This window comes from Thunnus maccoyii, chromosome 14 (genome assembly GCF_910596095.1).
Source record: "Thunnus maccoyii chromosome 14, fThuMac1.1, whole genome shotgun sequence".
Taxonomy (NCBI): Eukaryota; Metazoa; Chordata; class Actinopteri; order Scombriformes; family Scombridae; genus Thunnus; species Thunnus maccoyii.
In genome coordinates this window covers 13,186,411-13,207,915 of record NC_056546.1, presented here as the reverse complement: position 1 = coordinate 13,207,915, position 21,505 = coordinate 13,186,411, and the positions used below count along the sequence as shown (strand labels likewise).

General features: G+C 39.9%; 1 protein-coding gene across 1 annotated transcript in view; it reads left to right on the top strand.

Moving 5' to 3' along the window:
- The window catches only part of insyn2ab (inhibitory synaptic factor 2Ab), a 33,392-nt gene extending 11,887 nt beyond the window's left edge, over positions 1-21,505 (top strand). The window contains exons 3-5 of the mRNA XM_042433965.1: positions 3,266-3,337; positions 20,830-21,277; positions 21,430-21,505. Coding sequence (XP_042289899.1) covers positions 3,266-3,337; positions 20,830-21,013 — 256 coding nt within the window. The 3' untranslated portion in view covers positions 21,014-21,277; positions 21,430-21,505. The remainder of the gene's footprint in view (positions 1-3,265; positions 3,338-20,829; positions 21,278-21,429) is intronic.

The following is a 21,505-nucleotide window of genomic DNA, read 5'->3' as shown; positions in this document are numbered from 1 at the left end:
ATAACCAAGCCATCAAGTTCTAATGAGGCATTTCAAATATACACTACGGCACATGTTCTCTCTGTGTAATTTTAATGCAAGAGCAGGTGTGCCTCCGACAATTTTTTATGTGACATATTTCATTAGGGATATACCTTTTAAAAAGACAAAATGCATTAACAAGCCTCATAAAGTCCTCAAGCCATGTCCACAGCCAGACTCTTATAGCTGTGCAATTGTAAGTAATCAATGTACTCCATCTCTAAAACCCATGGCAACACAAAGCAAATTGTATTTAGGCCTTATCCATATCCAGTGGAGAACAAGGCACCCTAGAGTGGCTCTGTGGAACTTGGTTTTAAAGGCCCAATTAGTGCAGCCTCATAACACTTTGCCTTTCATCTCCACAAAACTGTGCCTCCTATAGTACCTTCACTGTGTTGTTCCATCAACGTTGTTAGAGAGGTGCAGTCACAGGACACTAAGCCTGCCTTTCATAGTATATTTCCAAATACTCTTCCTTTTTTGCAGGGCTGGACAGTCAGATAGCTCTCTTTGAAGGAGTACTTTCAGATTCACCAAAAAGCCTTCATGTTCTCACCTAGGATAAATGCATGTTGTCATTTTTCAAGCACTGCTTTTAGCATATATGCAGTGGCAAAAGTATAAAGGAATGTATTATTCCAGCAGGTATACAAGAGTAACAACATTTTTGTAAGAGGGTATTTTTTCACAGGCGTTAACTCCAAAAAAACATTATTAAGAAAGCATCCTACTTCTCCTTTCAGTCTTGGTTTCAGATTTTACATGCTGTCCCTCATGTGAACTGTGAGTTAGTAACAAATATCAAAACTGATTCCTGGAAAAGTACAGCAGGAACTCCAAATAGTACATTGGCTTGTGGTCTGTTTCACATCCTTAACTTTCCAGAAATTAAGTGAAAAGCATGTTAGTGACACTTGATGTCACTTTTGATGTCAGTTACTCAAAAAAAAAAAAAAAACCCAATGTATTTGAAGGTCATCTGTTTCACTTCTTCACATCTTTTCACCACCACGTATTTCATAACAACTGCAGTCTATAGCATAAAACCCTGTTTATGTTGAAAACCACCTCTAAGCTATTCTGTATTTATGATGTTACATAATGGTGTTCTACATACGCAATAATCAGATACAAAAGTCTCTTCTGTTGCTGCTCATGGTATCATTACCAGAATCAGTGACTGCGATTCCCCACATCATCTCCTCCATCTCATGTAAAACTCAGGATAACATACATTACATAAACAATATATAGGACGTCATGTGAAACAATGGCGCCTGACCTGATTGTAGTGGTTGTTCACAGGTTATCAGTAAAACATAAAATACTGTGGAAAAATTTATGGTCATAGAAGAATGTTTTAATTTTTGCATTGACGTGATAGTTAATCAGAGGGCCTCTAGCCTTCACGGTCCATCACACTTTGTACGTTTTATTGTCTTGGGCGCCCAGAGGTGAAGATAAGGGGGGCCTTGGAGGAGTGCCAGACCTAACTGATAGTAGACAACTTTGACCCAGAGATGCCCACTTGTTTTTCTCTCCAAGGTGGCGTGATCCTGCAAGAGCTGAGCTGCCCTGTAAAGATGTGTGTTATCTGATTTTTGTAAGCTTTTGGTATCTGACTGTGTCCATGTATACACGCTGTACCAAGAACTTCTCTGATCAGATATGTGTCATATTAAAGATATGTATTCAAGTAAGGACCACTGAGGCTCGTCGAAGTATTCCTTTATTCATCAAAGTAACTACTGGTCTGAAGTACAAGTTTTCCACGACAAATACTATGCAGTGCTCAGGCAGGCAGAGCACAGCAGGCACGTAGGCAGGGGGTGTGGACAGTAAAACTGGAATGACGAGAGCAGGACATATCCCAGGACAGCTGACGTGGGCAAACAACAGAGCAGTGAGTCTGTGCCAACAAACAGCCAGCTTACAGAACGACTTTTATAGGTGCAGTTTTTTTTTTCTATGAAATCATTCTCTGTGGCATTCTGTGATTTAATACCAGCGCCACCATATTGAGGTCATGAACATTTTACCCTGAATAGGAAAAAGAAGTGAGGGTTTTTTTTGTTGTTTTTTTCCTTTTTTGTGCTGAGTACATGCAGTGATTATAAATTTAGGTTAATACGCTTTGATTATTAGAGTGAATCTCTTTAAATTACAAGGCTGTAGATAAAAAGCCATGGCAGCAGCACAGCATGACTGTAGACCTTGTCTGTGCAGTGAGTTACTGTCCTTGCTCACAGCTGTTCAAAGAGACTTCATTTGAGAACAGGGCAGGATGGATGAACTTGTTGACCTTGAGCTCCCATCAGCATTTTCGATCTGCACAGAGGCTGTTCTGTCTCCCCCAATGAGGTCACCTCACATGTCATGGTGAACAGTTGAGGTTCAACCCCTCCACATGTGATCCATCAGGGTGAAGGGCTATCGTGACAGCAAGGAATTACATGTGCTCTAACACAGCCCCTCCCATCATACCCATGATACTGCAGCCTGCCACTGAATGCAGTGATGTACAGCACAAATACCAACATCTACATGCTTATACCATATATAAACTCAAATGGGGATAAATGAATGATAAACTGGCAATATAGAACCAACAAAGGTTGTTGTGTATTTAATATGTCCTCTTTAATATGTGCTAATATAAACCTTTGCCGTGGCATAAGAGATGGCTTATGCTTGGTTCTTTGTGGAGGTCCTTCAACATAACAAATTGCAGCTCTTATACAGTACAAACACTATCCCCTTGAGATAATGTACTTATGCCAGACTTAGACAGAGGGGATGCAATTTATCTTGTGGATTGTTCTTTTCATGCTTATTATGTCTGTAGCAAATTAAGTTGGATGAGAAATAAAAAAAGATGTACAATATAGCACAGAATGTAAAGATATTGATTTTTCATTACATTTGATTCATGTAGCATTTAGTTGCTACTTACTAGTATTGCCTATAGAATAGAGACAGAGCACATTTTCAAAATATGTCATGGCAAAGTGAGGTAATCTCGTTATGTAAAATCAGAAAGTCTACACACTTGATTAACTAAATCTGATAGAACCGTAGGATCAGAACCCCTGCTGCATTTTCAACTGTTGGGAATAAACAACATTGGGTGAAAACCAAGCTGAACAAATTTGTCGGATAGCTGATACCCACAGGTGTTGAAATATGGAGTTAAATCCTGTCGCCCCAGATCACATATATCTTTTCATCTTTCTGTTCACAGGCTCTCATACCGAACAGGACAAGACACAGCGAATTGTGACACTTGTCGAAACAGCGCATGCATCATTTACAGGTGGGCCCTTTTCACTGCCGGTGTGTCGTTAATTTTGCATTTAATGCTGTTTTGTGTATGATAAATCAGTATGAAGTATGATGCTTACCTGAGGTGTTTGGTACAATGATACTTTACAGCAAATGTAAAAAAGATAAAGTGCATTGTATTAACAATGGTCTGACTGATGCAAGACAGCTAAAACAGTTGAATTCAATTTTAATGAACTATTGTGTGTGTAACAGCAAATCCAAAAGCGAGGCATTATGAAATAAGCATCAGGGTTATGGAAAGAATAACTCAAAAAAGTAAGCTACTGGCAATACTTTATATATTGGATGCTGCACTATATCATGTTTTGCTACAATGGATGATGAAATAAATAACACGTACAATATCATTTGGAAGGGTTCGTGGAGATAATGTGATGGAAGTGGGAAGCAGTGGGAAGTGAATACAATTGACCATATGAGGACCAAGAATTTTATTAAATCAAAACATGTCAGATTACTTAGAAACAAAGCCTGGATTAATTATATACTGTTTTAACATTAGCATTACACTGACTTCCTTAAATGTCATTTTGAAAAGACACTCATTGTATTTTAGTCAAAATACACTACAGTCTTATTGTTCTGTTCTGATATGTTCTGAAAAATGAAAAATGGCTCAGAAGCAGGTGGAAAATACACTCAAGCTGTAACCTTGTGTTATTTGTCACTGCAATCCAAAAGCCTCTGCTGAACTCCCTTCTGACCTTGTTCTCTAAAACAGGAAACCCACAGATGTTTGGAAAATACTTTCCAACCCAGAAAATACACTTTGTACTTTGGGAATTCTCTGTTGTTTTCATGTGGCCAGAGTGAGAGTAGCTTAAAAACCTATAAATCTTACATTTTAGATGTAAACTGTGTATCTTTTCTGAATGTGCTATATATTTTACACCATGCAGACTATAATAGAGAATTCTTTAAAACTGCAGCTTAACAAAGGATGTGTAGCCTTACGGCTTGATAACACCGGGCACGTCTGCAACACATTCCGGCTTGGACGCAGTCGCCAGAGCTGATCGTGGCTCGTGATCTCTAGCCAATGTTTGTGATCTTACCAGACGCACCGCAGTGCATTTCAGAAGTGTCCCAGAAGCGGCTCTTCACTCTGCTCTGCTAAACATACGCACCAAGTCTATTTTTGACAGAAGCCACCTCAAAGCCGCGTCAAGCTGCACAGAGCAGATTGAGCTGGGCAGGAAGTCAGACACAGAAACCAGTTAATTTTCAAGATACAACACCCCATGCAGACTCCCGATCATATGTCAGCAATAAACACATTTAACACACCCATTTAACAACATAGCCTACTTACCCATAGTAGAAAATCAAGGAAAATGACAAAATCAACAAAATCGGAGTAAGTCAACAAAAATTGGGCAGTTTAGTTGCACTGCTAATGCAGTGATTACTGTAACCTAAGGGCACTCATTTGGCTTTGACAGACGTAGTTTGCCGTAGTTACTGTAGTAGCAGTTCGACTGAATTTAAAAGGTGGCTGGTTCGACCGCAGTCAAAATGCTCTGCTTCTGAAATGCTCTTGGTGGGGTAGGACGCCATGAAGAGGATGGAACAAAACTGAATCAGAGCCGGAATGCTACGCAGATGCATCTGGTGGGATCTCAGCGTGTGAAGAAATCCTACTCCAAAGAAAATGGAAACTGTCCTGTATTTCTTCAGGGACCTTCTGCTTCACATCACCTTTTCTACAAGATGCTTTCTCTCTCCTCTCCCTTGACAAATGCACTGTTTCAAGTTGACCCAGATTGTGGCCAATTTAGAAAACAAAATAGTCGGGAAAGTCTCAGGCCACAGCATGTTCTGCTTTGCCCTGAGACAAATTCATTTAAACATTTAATTTGTTTTAAATGTAAAACCAAATTTCCTGCATTTTTACACCACCTAACCTCTTGGATTAAGCCAAGAAACAGCCACCTACACTAGTCTATATTAGTTAGATTGAGGGTGCTATGAAAACCAAGAATGCATCAAGAACAGTGTATAATTGGGTGGATCAGGACAAGAAATGATTATTAAAATAATGAAAGGTAAAGTATGCTGCATACTAAACTAAAAACCTATTACTGGGAGTCACAAGAAAGTTTCAGAGTGACAGAGACACAGAGCATCCCTATAACCATAGTAACTCACTTTCACTCATGTCTGCGTGCGCACAGTGCAAGAGGAGAGAGAGAGATGCTGTGCTACCAGAAGAGTCGTTGACTGAGATTACTCTGAGCAGCATGAATGGGAATAAATTACAATATAATAGATTTGTATTTCATGCTTCCTCCCCGATGGTCTGATTAGCTCGCTGCTGCTGTTGTACTGTGCTGCTCTGTCTTGTCTGTCCCTGCACTGTCAGTGTCCTCTTTTCGCGTGTGAGAAAATGGACATGTGGTGTGAGAGCGTGTGAAAAGTGTCAACTGCGTAAGTCTCATGGTCAATATCTGAGAGTTGGCAGCCCTGTTAATAGCCACGTTAGACTCAAAAGAGCCAACTCTGATTCAGCTCCTTCGTGAACATCTCATCTCCACAGCCGAATTCTGTCTGATCAGCAAGCTAAAGCCCAGTTCAGATCAATGATTCGCAACAAGACAAAAACAGTTTTAGAATGTTGCAGAGAAAATTGCAGTGGTGTGAAATGATTAGTTGCAGAGTGTCTGAAGCCATTGCCTGGTGTCTCAAAAGACCTACATTGTCAGACCTACCAGAGTGCAGTTTTAGAATCTAAGGACGTAGCTATTTCTCTTCATCCAATCAGGAAACAGTACAGGCCTGTCCAGCTTCCAACTGCACATAGATTTCCGTAGGCACCCTGGCTCTGCCACTGCAGTAGCCAAAAACAGCTCCAGATCCTTGGTTTCCTTGTTCACTGCCTTCACCGTTTATTGATAAGCGTTACTGCAAACACTGCGAGCATGTCACTGTCATCCATTTCTTTCTTTTTTCTTTCCAGGTAAACACAAACAGAAATCCAACTAACCAACTTAATATAATAATAATCGTTGCTATGGAAACAGTCATCTGTGTCAGTGCGTGTTGCTTTGACGTGAACAGCCCAGTTTTACAGTGTTTCTGATCAGACATCTTGGCTTCTTTTGCAAGTTGTATCCAGTCTTGTTGTGAATCATTGATCTGAATTGGCCTTAATGTAAGGTGGGCGGGCTGGCAAAGTTAGCTAACGCTGACTCGCAAAACAGTTCAGCATTTTGGCTATAGTACAATCCTACTTTTAGTAGGAGTCAGTAGGCCAAGCAGGTTAATTCAAAGTACACTAGCCTATCTTTTTCTATGTTGTTTTTTCAGTCAGTGATCGCCATTAAGGTAAATGGCATGTTTCTCACCTTTGTAAAAAGTAAGATTCCTGTGAGGATTGACAGACTGTGATTGACAGCCAATGCATGCTGTGGCAAATGATCAGCAACAGGTTCGACTGAACCAACTCTAAGGGTGGTCCAAAAATTTGTGATGTTTTTGGCTGGACTGGCAATGGAACAGCCCTATAATTGCAGTTGTCTGTGAGTGATTGAGTGAGTGAGGGAGTGAGTGATGAAGTTACACCATTGGTCAGCCAGTCGAGTGTTGGAGTTTCCCCATTGGCCATTGCTCTTTCAAAATTAAACAGTGTGAGATGATGAAAGCAGAGGACAACAGCGTGATGCAGTGACTGTGTTTCCTGCTCCAAGCTCTCACACTCTCAGCAGTGGTGTTAAATGCAGAGAGATCAGCTAAACTCCTGTTTAAACGGACATATACCAGCGTCTCTGCCGTCTCCTCTTTCACGGCCCAGTGTGATTGACTCTCCAGCTGACAGCACTGTCAGCAGCCAGCAGGAGAGACGCTCCACAGTGCATTTGGATTTTATAACTGAACTACTACCAGGATGCAAGCTTTTTATTTCTCTCTCTGACGTTTTCACATCACGGTCGATCAACAACAGCATTAAAACTAAAAGTCTTTCAGGTAAAACATGCGACTCATGAAGCTATTATATCAGTTTAGTGTGGGGCAGCTGCTCTGAAGGTACATTTGATTAATCTGTAACTGCAGTAACTGGGCAGAGATATGCCTCCTGAATTTGCACCCAAAATGCTGTCAAAACTTTTACAATTTACAATTTAATTTTTACAATTTCCACCAATGCCCCTATGATCATCAACCGGGACAGAGGCAGAAAAAAGACGGATAGGGGCATGAAACAGATCACACAGTTGAAGCACTCCAAATAACCATCACTCTGACAAAACACTCAATGCAGAGTGAAAAAATGAGAGACATCCTCAGAGTGAAACAGATGAAAGAGCAAGGGGAGTTAACAGATAGGTAATTAAAGTAGTTATAATTAGAATTAAAATAAGTTCTTTTTCAAATCACATATCCCAAGATATGAGTGGAAAGTATTGTTCTTGCAACTGCATTCATACTCTTTTTTTACTCAAACGTAACTTAACCATGTCATGTGATTTGCCACCTCAGTACACTTTAACAGCAAATATTACTGGGACCACTACAGAAAATTGCAGATGAACATTTAATACCCAGGAATTCACATTATAGACACTACCACTGACTATCCCTTTAACAAATTGGCCACAATTTCACACATTGACCATATACAGTCCAGCCATATACTAGGTTTTGATCTAGTCTTGTTATTACTTGTTTTTGTCAGTTGCTGAAAATAGTAAAATGATCATTGATATAGGCTGCTTAAATATAATCACCTGATTGCGGAGACTGTATGATTATAAGTTTATTTTTAAGAAGATAAGATGTGGGGTAGCAAAACTGTAACTTTGCCCCTCCAAATTGAATAATGTGGATGCATTTGTTCCACTTGCTCCATTGCTCAGGCACCTATGCTGATACCAACAGATTTGTTCTTGTGACATTTTCCAATTTTCTTGTGTTTAGAATTTAGAGCAAAAACAAAATTCCCAAGTACTCCAGGCATGCCATGTCGTATAGGTCATGTACAGATAGTCGGCCTTTGTCCACAAGTGGAAAAACACTTGTTTGACCTCAAAATTATAACACTTTAATCTGAATGAATTTGGACATTACTTAATAAATAAAATGTTATGTAAAATTAATATCCTTTTCACCCTTTTTTAGACATTAATGTATTTCATTATGACAATTTCTGCAATTCAGTGGTTGCTAGGAATATTTTCATACTCCAACAACTGTCTCAGGGTCTTTATGCAGGTTGCAGTCCAGGAGAGCATCCTCTACTGCACCCGACAGTCACATCACCTATGATAGCATATATTCTCTCGTCCATCCCTGTGACTGTCACATCCTCTTGACTGCCTCCTGTCTAAGTCATGGATTGCTTTGCTTTAGGAGGACGTGTTTTGGCATCTAACTTCATGTCAAAACATTTCCTCTTTATTGCTAACATCATGATACGTCTCTGCTCAGATGACACAGCTTTGACAGCTGTGGTAATATTTTTTGGGGTCCCATAAAACCATTGCTGACACTCAAAAACAGTTTTGGTCTACTGATTTCCTACAGCAGACCAAGCTTGGCGGTATGAAGTTGTTCTTTTTAATCTTGGGTGACATTTTTGTTAATTAAACTTGCACAAAAAATGGTGTGGAAATGTAAGACTTATATATTAATTTGGGGGTATTGATTATGCTAATAATCATATGATGAACACATACCCTCTCGTAAACAGGTTGCATTCATCAAGTTGAAGCAAGCCATTTACAGTAGGTTTGTGCATTTAGGTTGGTTTGCTGAGTTCACTTTGGAATACATGTATGGGTCTTAGCATGACTAAGGAACAAGACCAAAGACTTTTTTATGTCCCACTCCTGTTCCATACAGAACCAAACATATAAACAAGATGCTTTCTTCTTTTAATATCTCTCTGTCAATACAAAATGATAACAGAGACAGAGTGATGCAGAGTTACAGCCACTCTCACTCCTCTACACAAAGGCAAAAGAGAGCAGCCATGGACTGTAGTGAAGAGGAGAACAAGGGGATCTCCTTCTCCTCTACCTGCTCTACCCCCTTCTTAAAAATGACTGAGGGCAATGAAAGACAACAGTCAACAAACACCCAAATTTTCCCCCACCAGTCCTTGCAAGATTCTCACTGAAAAACAGAGGCCTATGTTGAAAGAAATGTACAAGCTGCTGATGAACATCAGCAACCTTTGCTCAGAATTCACCAAATCATGCCAAGCTGTCCCAATAAAAAGCAACAGATACCCCCAGAGTCCCTATCTCCCCTGCATCAATTTTCCAAATGTTTTTTTTTCTACTGAACTGGGCCCCTGTCTCAGTCTCAAGGACTTCACTGAGCTAGAAAATAGTGTGTACCTTACTGCCCCCACCCCCACCACCACCTCCACCAAGAGATTTTCCGTCAGTGGCTCCAACACTCCCTATCCCTGTTTGACTAGCTGCAGAACAAACAAGTCATTTGTCACCCCACACTGTTCGTAAGAAAAAAAAAAGGCAAATCTCACCAAAATTTCTCTCCAAGATTTACAGAGTGAACAAATCAGTAATGTAGCCAAACGGAATATTGCACCCCTCAGTGTTAGGTCTGAGACTGGGTAGCATCTTAAAAAATAATAATAATAAAAATAACAACAACAGCAATTATCATTACCATAACCACTCTCACCATCATGCTCTTAATAACTGTAATCTTTTAAAATTGAGCAGTAGTGCACATGGTCAAAGAGTGATGGAGGATTAATAATAGATACTAGGTAAAAGCCAGGTTAAAAAGGTGAATTTTTAACAGGTGCTTAAAAGTGCCGTGTGATTCAATGATTCAGCTCAATGGTAAAGAAATCCACAGTTTGGGTCCAGAACTAGATCTAGGTCTTTGTCTTAGTTTTTGATATGGTGAGCAGCTGAGAGTCTGTGAATCTAAAGGCTCTGCAAGGGACATATCTTTGCATCATATCACCTGAGTAATCAGAGGCAAGACCATAAACACATTTGTAGACAAGTACAAGAATCTTGTTATCTTGTCTTGTCTTTATCTTGATCTTTAAAGCTAACTGTAAGCCAGTGCAGGGATTTTAGAATAGGAGTGATGTGAGCTTTTCTTTGAACTAAAAACTCTTGCAACAGCATTTTATATGAGCTGTAATTTATGAATAGTCTGTTTGGCGGATACCTGTGAACAACACATTGGGAGACGAGTGTACTTGTAATATAAGCAAGCACAAGCTTTTCTGCATTTCTGATTGAAAGAAAAGTTCTGACCTTGATAATATCCTTAAAATGACAGAATGCTGTTCTAGTTATATTCCTTTTATGTGGCTGGAAAGTTAAATCAGATATTACATGTCTGAGATGTAATGTGCTGAGATAGTGCAGTAAATTGTAGGCACATTTTTTGTCTTTGGGACCAATAATTAGGACCTCTGTTTCATCTTGATTTAAGTTGAGATTCTTCAAATCATCCATAAATTCATGTCAGAGATGCAGTTCTTGACAAAGTAAGGGGGGCTCACGTCATCAGGACAAGCAGCTATAAAGAGTTGGGTGTCATCTGCGTATCAGTGAAAATAATAATCTTGTTACAGATGATGACCCCTTGTGGTAACATATAAAGACTGAAAACTTGTGGAACCGGGACAGAGCCTTGTGGCTCTCCATATGGAATTTCTGTTCTTTGTGATGAGGAACTTTGAAATGAGACCAAAAAAAGTTGCAATCTGATAAGTAGGACTTATACCAGTTTAGGGCTGCGTCTGAGACCCCTATCCTTTTATCCAACCTATCAGTGAGAATGTCATAATCAACAGTTTTGAAGTCTGCACTGAGGTCCAGAGACAAAAGAAAAAGTTTTTTACCTATCACAGTCTGAAATCATTTATAATTTTCACCAGAGCAGTATCAGTGCTATGCCGTGTTAAAATCACGTGTTTTTGTTCACGCAGTCTGTCAAATGGATCAACTAGCTTTTCCAGGATTTTGCTGAGGAACAACGGGTTGGAAATTGGACTGCAGTTGGTTGATCTAGTTGTGTCCAGATTACTAGTCTGCTAGGAATGGTTGAAAACAGGAACATAATATTTCTAGGCACTGAGCCAGGTCATCAATCACTTTGCCAGGATTTGATTTTGAGGATATTTGTCTTCTGATTATAGTTACCTTATCTCAGAAAAAAATGGCAAATTCATCAAATTTGGATACAGATAGCAGTTCTGGATAAACCATGGGCAGATTCTCAATCTATTATTGAGAATAATAATCAAGAATTGTTGTGGTTGTCCTTGATCATATCTGAAAAGTATACTCTCCTTGTAGTTTTTTGTTGTACAGAGCATGTAAATTAATTTGCAGTTTGGTTTTCCTCAGTTTCTCTTTAATAGTGCTATCTCTTCGTTTTTCCAAGGAGTCCTTGATTTGTTTCTAATTAACTTTCTAATTTCTTTCTAATTGACTTTAGGAGGAGTTACAGAATCAATTTTAGCCCTTATCTTGTGCAAACGCTATGTGCCAAAGTAGTTGATGTTGCCAAAGTAGTTGATGAGGAGGCTGACTGTTAAAAAGGTGTGATGAAATCTTAATTGCAAAGGTGTTTAAAATGTCAATGCATTCTCTAACAGTAAAATAAACACAACTCTGATCAGTAACAACAACATCAGTTGTAAGGTGTAATCTCTAATAATGGTCCATGGTTTATGACAACGTCCATCTTAATGGCCCCAGTCCCCTGTGTAAATCTTATATCCCTAAGTGGGACAGTAGGGGGGACTTCGGGTAAGCAAACTTTTGTTGACCTTGCTGTCTTTTAGTCCCACCTCCCCCGATAAAGAGAGTGCTGTTTTCTCATTTTGTTGTCACTTTTATGTGTGTTTCTCCCTTGTCTTCCTGAGGAGACATTTTGGGCCTTGACACAGTCCCTAGTAAGACAGGAGAAAGAAGACTGGTGATGATTATGTGGCAACACACGCCTGGCATCTTTTGTGCCCTTGTTGATCTTCTCCGCCTACGGGGGAGAGACTCAAATTTTTTTCTCCAGTTTCTTTCATCTCTGATTTTCTTTTGTATAACGGAAGAGGGATGTTGGAGTTTATATTTCCACACAGCCTTTGCATCCATTTTTGTTAAAATGAAAGTCATCAATTCTATAGCAGTCTCTGTGCTTCCAAAACCAACCAAAATTATCAATGTAGTTCATATTATGAGCAGAACATAACGTATCTAGCCAGTTTTGAGTATAAACGGCCGAGGTAAACATTCCATGCCTTTTTGTGTGACGGGATTTAGGCCTGACATAAAAACTTGGGTTGACAGTTCATCAGGAATAACCAGCAGGTATATAACGTCTCTTTTAGGAGTTCTGAGCCCCTATTAGGAATTTCATTAGCTCCCACATGTATGATAATCCTGTCATTGCCTGTGTGGTTCAGTGTAATTTCAAGTATTTTCTGGGCCATGTCAGCAACACCTGGCAGGTAACACATTTCAGCAGTTTGCTCTTTACACACTTAATTATTGCATCTCCCACAAGAGGGGTTTTTGGCTTGAGAGCCTGTTGGACTCGAGTAGACCTATTTCTAGTTTGATTACATACTTTATGCATAGACAAACTTTTCGAGGAGGCATAAGTGATGGCATTGCTAGACAGAAGCCTCATACTGGCAGTGTCAGTATAAGGCTTGTGTCTTGCATTTACATCAGTGTGCTGCAGAGATGTTATCATTGGAATTACTGGTGTCACAGATCAATACATTACAATCTGGGATATCAACAGCAGCAGTAAGGAGCTGATGCTAAGACTCGCTAACAGAGGTCTTCAAGTGCAACGTCTGTTTCCCAGCTCTATTTTTAGAGAAACATGGTGGAGGTAAAGCCTCCTCTCCTTGTTTTTATTTTTATTTCTACCACAATCAATTAACTTCATCAATCCAGAGCTCCAACTTTGATGCAACAGGAGTAGAGCATGAGATAGTCTTTGGTCTCGCCCCTCGGGTGAAATGACTGCATGTCAGGGTCAGCTGAGATGTCTTTTTTTCACCAAACGTCCATGGGTAAATGGTCCAGAGCAGGGCACAGTGTCATCATCCTGAGATTGACTGGTGACCTGTTGAGGGTATAGCTAATGGATGGATGGATGGAGGTCCAGGACAGGATATGTGCCCTGTTTTTCTCAGTGAAAGTGTTAAATCAAAAATAAGGTCAGCTGGTATAAAACCATAGTGAGTCCACTCTCAAACTGTTGAAAGTATCTCAAGTAATTCAAAGTAATCCAAAATAAAACAAAAGCTTGACTAAAGAGTCTAAAGAGGTTTTAAAAATATTCCAGTGTATGTTTGAACATAAGAGCTTATCAAGAGTATATCTGCTGTCTCCTTCAGTCAGTCATGATGTCCTTATTGAGAAGCTAGAAATGTGGGTTCTTGACTGGTTTAGGTCTTACCTCATGGGTCAAGCCTACTTTGCTTCCCTTGGGGAGTTCTGTTAAAGAGTAAATATTTACTGTGGTGTGCCCCAAGGTTATGTCCTGGACCCCATTCTTTTCTGTCTGTACATTCAGCCATTAAGCCCTGATCATCCACAAACATGGTATACATTTCTATGCAGATGTCACACAGTTCTACATCTTTGCCTCACCTGATGATCTGAGCTTTGTCAACAGTTTTTGAAATTGCATTTCAGAACTGGATAGCACAACATTTTAAATAAGGACAAAACAGAAACTAAAGGCAGAGTGAACCTGATTTTGCAGCTGATTGCACATTCTCTTAAAATCACATCTCTCTTTGATAGTCAGCATACCCCCAAGTTTGAGATTTTTAAATTAAGCATCTCTCTTGCAACTTTTAAGATGATTTAAATTCATTGCTTGTTTTTAAAGAAACAAAAAAATTCTTAAAAAATAAAGTTTTGTACAGGTACTTATAGTTTCCCAGATCATGTGTCCTACTGAATGTGACGATCCCATGATTTTCCTCTTGAGCCACTTTGAAATTTGTAGTTTCAACAATTATTGGATGGATTGAACGTTTTGGCACAGATATTCATGTTTCCCTTAGGATGAACGTTGCAAGATGAATCACCTTGATGAACCTTAAACATTTCACTTCTTCAACTGGAAGAAAATTGACCAGGAGTGTAAAAATGCACTTCAGGTCATGTATAGTAAAATGTGAGTCATTGTGCCACCTGTTTAGACACCTCTATTGATTAAAATAGATGTGCATCTGTCCCAGAAGACAAACATTACACAAACAACTGAAAAATGTGACTGAAATGCTTCCTGTGTAGACACAGAGAGACTGTAAGCTCTTTTAATTATAACATTTTATTCTGTGTTCATTCCTGTGCTCTCACATTGCCAGAATACCACAGTGTTTCAGTGTGTGTGTGTGTGTGTGTGTTGATTTGTGTCCCTATTTATCAAATAGGCCTTTTCATTGGTTTGTTTTAGTGGGTATAGCCAACAAGAATATTTATAACAATGTAAATTAATGATCATATAAGCCTATAGGTGTAATATCAGTTTTGTAGATAAGTGTCATGTGATTTTTACTCTGGACCTATCTTTTAATGATGACTTACTGTGAATTAGTAGAGCAAGGGAGTAGATTTGTTGTTTCACCAAACAGACATGGCCCAAACACCACAGACATGAGAGGCAGACATTAGAGGTAATATTGTTTGTAAGACTGAAGCAGGAAACTCAGATGAGTAAAGAAAAGTCCTAAAGCGTAAACTGAGTTTCTCTGTTTGCATTTCTTGATCTTGCCTTGATAAGACAAAGCATACCAACTCTATGTCAGAGAAGAAACCTGGCTTAAAGGTATACTATGTAGGATTTTTCGGTTGGTGTTTGTAAACAGCGTTCAAAGTTGGCTCTTCCTCCTCGGCTCGACCACAGCAAGCCTAGAGCAGAGAGAGAGAGAGAGAGAGAGAGAGAGAGAGAGCAGCGGTGGTCGAGCAAGCTAGAGAGTGAATGAAGAGAGCGACCAACACTGGTGAGAACAAAGCCCTGAATCAGATAAATAAAACGTTATTTTCTGATTGTTTCATGGTGGTTATGTTCTAAAGTTGCCTGATATCAGACAGAATTGTCATCGTTACAATCTGTTTCCTTCTTCAGTCTGACGTTGCCTCCACTCTAATTGATTTCCGTGGGGAAGGGGAGATTCGATCCATCACCACTAAACACTCCGACTGTTAGTGACATGGTGGATGACATACTGTGAGTTGGGCGGTGCTTGGTTTTGGCTCATCCGTTTTCAACATGGCGGATGGGTCACAAACTTTTTCATGTTACAGCTAAACAGTACAATAAAATATGTTTCTGAAAACATTTGACATGAAAAATAGGCAATGCAGTAACAGAATCTTGATTCATATTTGATCAGCACTGCGTAGTTTTACTCCTCCTTGGTTCCAGCTTGACAACACTTGACAACAACTTGACAATGGTGTTAGTTCCGCCCATGGCACTGATTGGCTAATCGTTAGTCCCCCTATGGCACTCATTGGATTGATTGCTTTTTCAACCAAGAAACCGTTGTTTCATGTCATGATGCCAGACCAACAGAATCAGTCAACTTGACTCAGTGGAGTGGGCGGATTCAAAGGTCTCGACCCAGGCAAGTTCTGAAGCACAAATAAACACGCCCACATTCACTTTGTGTGAATGCAGAGCTTCATCCTGTCCGCTCTGGCCTCTCTGCTCTGCGTGTGTGTAGCTCAGTCCCGCCCTCGGTCAAGCAGACGCACAGACCTGCAGCTCTTTATACATGCATGACACAGAGACAGAGAGCTGAGCAGAGCAGAGGAGAGAGACTGAGACAGCGATGTAAACTGGTCATTACACTAGATAAATACACCGCCACACACTTCTAGTGGGTTGTAAGTGATGATTGAGAGGAATTACTTTTGTATGAGTCTATACATTGTTTTTTTTAGGAAAATCCTGCATAGTATACCTTTAATTAAACTCTGAACAATTTCTGATGGAAAAAGCGCCTTGAGTCTATTGTCACTAATACAGCATGTGGAATGGTAATAAAATCACAATGGAGATACACTCTGCAGAGTGCTAATAAAATGGCGGATTATCATTTCATCTGTGCTCTGTATCATTAAATAGCTGTTTATTTTAGCTCACCCAATGGTTTTTAACAGTCACTGAACAGAGCAGAGCTGTATTTGGCAAGCAGGGCAATCTATCTTGTTCCTATCTATTTCTGCCAAAAAAAATGTCATAAATATCTCAAATCCTGCAAATAGTGCTGTTCAGCACAAACCTTTCAAGACTGAATGATGTTTTTTGAGAAAATATAACAGCATGTCTTTACTGTTTATCACTGCTCTTTATCTCAGGTGTAATTTTACTGTCACATACCTCATTACTCAAACTGTTGTATAATCCCATCTGTAGCATACCTGTTATTCTAGTAGTCCCTTGATCCAGTGGGTTAAATTGCGGATAGGGCAGCAGTAATCACATTGGTGGACAAACACCGCATGACACATTGTTGAACAGTCCTGAGTGCTGTGAGGTAAATTAAAACGAGCCAACAACAGCAAGTTGGGACCAAAAGATCAATTATTGCTCAAAGTTAGACAGCAACTACATGTTGCAACCACAACAAAGAGTAGCAGCCCCTGAGATGCATCCCTTAATTTCAGAGCACTCCAGCACCTCAAGTATGTCAGGACTCAAGCAGCTGCTGAGCTCAGGTACTAAATCTGACTCAGTGGGTTTTATCCAGCATTCAGCTCTCCCTTGACAGCCTCCGCCCATCCCCTGTATACTGCAGAATCTCTGCAACAAATAAAGAATAAAGAGAGGGAGAGAAAGGCTGAACATATGGAAGATGAATCAGGAGAATAACACTGTACTGTAAGTGTTCCTCACATCAGGGATTAAACAAAAGAGAGAATCCTTAAGGGGTCAGATCACTCAAATTTTTCACCTACCTCAACTGATATATAGACATGCAGATAGTTCTGTTTTTTTGTTCAGACTCTGAGGAACTATTTCTGCTTCCATCCCAGTACAATGGAAAGGAATGGAATTTTATTTGCAACCAATAAAATGACTCTGGATAATCAAGGACAGTGTGTGCTGTGGGTTATCCAGAGTTGTGGGTAAAAACAGGTTGCTGTTTAATTTTTCAGCTGTTGTTTTTCAGTGCTGTACACACCACAAACAAAATTGCACTCACTTCCATTTAAGAAACCTGGGGGAAAAATAACTTAAAGATATATGATTTAGGCCCCATTTGCACCTAGTATTAATATGTGATCTGTATCTGGACACATTATCTGGATAATGACAGCATTTACACTTGGTATTGAAATTCATTCTCATTTTTCTCAATTGTGCCTGCATTGGGATCAGATCGCAATATGCAAATTAGCTAGGCGGAGCTGGCAGACTTTTAAACAAATATGGCACATGCCAGGTCAAGGAAACTGCTGCTATGAACTAACATCATTCTTTTCTGTATCACTTTTTGTGAGGGAAGACTTTTAGCTACTACTACTTTAGCTGGTAGGAAGAGAGGGGGGTGGTAGGTGACTTTTCAAATGTGGTCTGGCCAATCCGATGGCATTCCGATTACAACGTGTTCGGGGTGCATTTATACTTTGCAATAACATGCATTTTCCCTTATCCAGATGGCATACCCAGATGCAGATCACATTTTCATACCAGGTGTAAATGTGGTATTAGAGTAGAGACTGTATCCACCCTCAGCTCTTCACAATTTCTTGCTACGCACGTGTAATTCAGACAAGAGCTTCAGTTGCAATTTATGTATGACCAACCACTGAGTCAACCTAAGCCCATTTAAAGAAAACATGTTCAGATCAAAGCATTAAAGGCTTTTTCTCCTACCATGCTGAGTTGAGTAAGAACCAGAATTTGAATCAACGTGTACAATGTAGTGTTTCCAATTTGGAACTAACAATGACTTTGAAAAACAGTTAAGTTCAGTAAAAGGCATTGCTGTATGATGAGACGCAAAGGAGCTCATTAGCACTTGTGTCCCATGTCGAGATGGCAGAGCTGTGGGTGTTTTGGTGAACGATTGTCACAATTGCCTATTCTGTTTTGTTCTCATTAATGAGATTGAGGTTTTTCTGTGCATTTGTGAGGCAGAGAGCCATGTAATAGAGAAACGCCAGTGGCTTTTTTTATCTGATATACAGTACATGACAGCAGAAGAATTTTTGCATCTGATTTACATAACCTGTGGGAAGTTTCTGCTTCAACTGTTACCTGTCAGTGGAGGAAATAACTGTCACTCTCTCGTGATTTAATCTACTACACCCCGTCATGCAGTTCTGAGGATGCTGCGCCTTAACTACTCATCTTGTCAAGTGGAGGGTTTGAAACTATGAATGGCCAAAGGGGACATCAAGGGAGGAGAAATGACTTAATGTTGAAAGGCGCCAGTAACAGAAAGAACAGAGAATAGAGAGCAAGTACACACTATTGAATGAATGAGTATGAGGAGCTAAAAAGACATCTCACGGCAGCAGAATCCCTCCCAGGAGCAACAATCATTGAATGGTGCTCAGCTCACCACGACCACAGACAAACAAACGGCTCGCCACTGATCACAGCACTAGCTACTCACACTGCATAGCTAAAGAGATGATTAATCTGCTTTGGTGAATGCCCTAGAAAAGCCCTCCCTGTCTCCAGCTGCTTCAATCTCTGTGTACAGAGATGATCTTAGATATAGTGCTTTTGTTTGCTGAAGCACCTGCTCCCCAGAGCCACCCGCATCGTACAGTGCTGCCTCTGGCTTCCCACCGGGGCATTTGTCCACAGCATACAGTAATTGCAGTGATCTGCCAAGTGATTAATTGCTTAATAATTTCTGAGGCTATTCTGTGGTGCACTGTACTGCTGTGATTTTCCTATACTTTCTGTCAAGTCAACATTATTTTTTTATGTAGCAGTTGTAAAAGATACATTTGTCACAGTTTTTTTTTAAACACAAAACTAAATATACAAATAGAGATAAAAGCAAGCAGAAATGAAACTAATGATGACAAGAGCAAGAGATGTAGAGCATAAAGAAACAGCAAGATAAATGCCTCTGTTTGTTGTAAAAGGTGCGACAAGAGGCTTCACAGCAAAAAAGTGCTAAAAAAAAACTTTTTTTCATGTAAATAACAATAATAAGGTTCCCAGGATCCTTATACATTTCTGAGTTGCTCTTCATTTAATATAATGTATTGATTCATTGGGAGTCCCAGCCTGCCAAACTACTATCCAGCTCTCCACGGAGGTTTTAATAGAGCTCTGCTCTTAGCTGACACTTATCTTAAGGCTGAGGACAGCTCCAGGATTCATTATGTCACTTTGAGTACAGCATATCCTTCAGTGAACTAATTACACTGCCCATCAAAGCGGTTACTCCATCAGGCCAAGCTTTGTACTTTAATGTCTATTTGTCTGCCTGCAGACAAGGAGAGGACTACATGTTTGACCTTGACATGTCAGATGTCATCTCTTCTGGCAGTTCTCCCTTTAACTTTAATCCTCTAGAATGTCAGGAATGAGCTATGTAAGTAGAAGTATTCACTGCAGTGTGTTTAGTACTGTTGGCGATAAAGAAAAAAAAAAGGTTGAATCAAAATGCCTCAAACCAAAAAACAACAGAACATTTCATTACCTGGTAGGGTTTGCTGAGGGGTTTCACTTTGGCAGGCAAATAGTAGATGATTCATTCTCTTTTATTTTCACTATGATGCTTTCAAAATTTATTGCATACCCCAGGAATAAATACATTAACAGAACACTACAAATCAATAGCAATAAAGTGAAAGGAGATGGTGTATAATAGTGCATTTATCCTACGCTTGAATACAGGCAGTTAATCAGGGTCTGTTTGGCCTCTCAATGGTTTCATTTGGATGGGATTAAGCCCCACATCTCTCCCAGGCCTGGGAGATTTAATCGGAGAGAGAGTTCAACTCCGGTGCCGGAACAAAATCAGACGATGACCAGCCTGGGATTACACTGATGGATGTGGAAGTCTGATGTCAGGAGCAACCCACATTCTGGCTCTTTTTTTATACAAATATAATCTATGCAGGAAAAGCCCTTTGACTGCATGCATAAAAAATATAGAGATGATGCAAAGGAACTCTATTACTCGGAGGAGTCTCTGAAATATGGATATGTGCCGCAAGAGATATGTGCTGCCAGGATGTCTGTCAGTACAGTTGAACCGTTTGCCTCCCTCCCAGCCTCCATCTGGACATCAGTGGATTACTAACATAAAAAATAAGTCAAAAACTGAGTCATAAATGTTACAGTCACCAAAAAAGACTAATCAAACTTTAAAAACCTTTAGATTAATGCCCTTTGTTTCACCAGCAAGAAATCTGCAATCTACTATTAAATCCTAGAAATATTACAAGTGTTGTAAGTGTCATACTGTGAACTGAATAATCTAAAATTCTACATCTTATTCTTGTTCTGCAGTGTGGAGCTGGACTTCAAGCTGCAGGAGGACAAGCTACAGCCCTTGATGACGAGACTTTGCCCCCTGGACAGCCAACAATGCCCTGCTCTGCCTTACTCCAACGAAGTGTTCACATCCACACCGAAGCGCAAGTCCAAGACAGAGTCCAAAAAGCATGCTCGTTGGAAACTCTGGTTCCTTTGAATAAAACATGAAGGCTTTGGAAATGGCCTTTTATTGGGCACATTAATACCCCTGCTATTCTAAAAATGGATGGAGGAATATTCAGAGGGAGTAATCAACCCATGGGAATGGATAGCGTCAGAAAACCAGTTCATTTGGGGTTCTGAGTTGAGACTGCACGTCAAGTCAGCCGGGGGACAGCAAAGACTAAAAACATTTTAAATTCTGCCAAACCTTTTTCTGGCATGTTTGCTGGAGAGGATCGACTTGTATCTGCAAATCTAGGTGAGCTTTGGGATACATTTTTGCACATGTATTTTTTAAGCTCCGTTAAAGTGGATGTTATTTATATACTGGGTAAATGCACCTCTCACTTTGTAGTCACCTTTTTTATGCATTTCTCCAATGCAATGCACTTCTGGTCTTTTTCCCCTTAGAGCATATTGCTTGGCAACAAGAGGAGGCGCCATGTGGAGGGCCTTTTATGAGTGAAGCTATAATCTCTGAATGGAC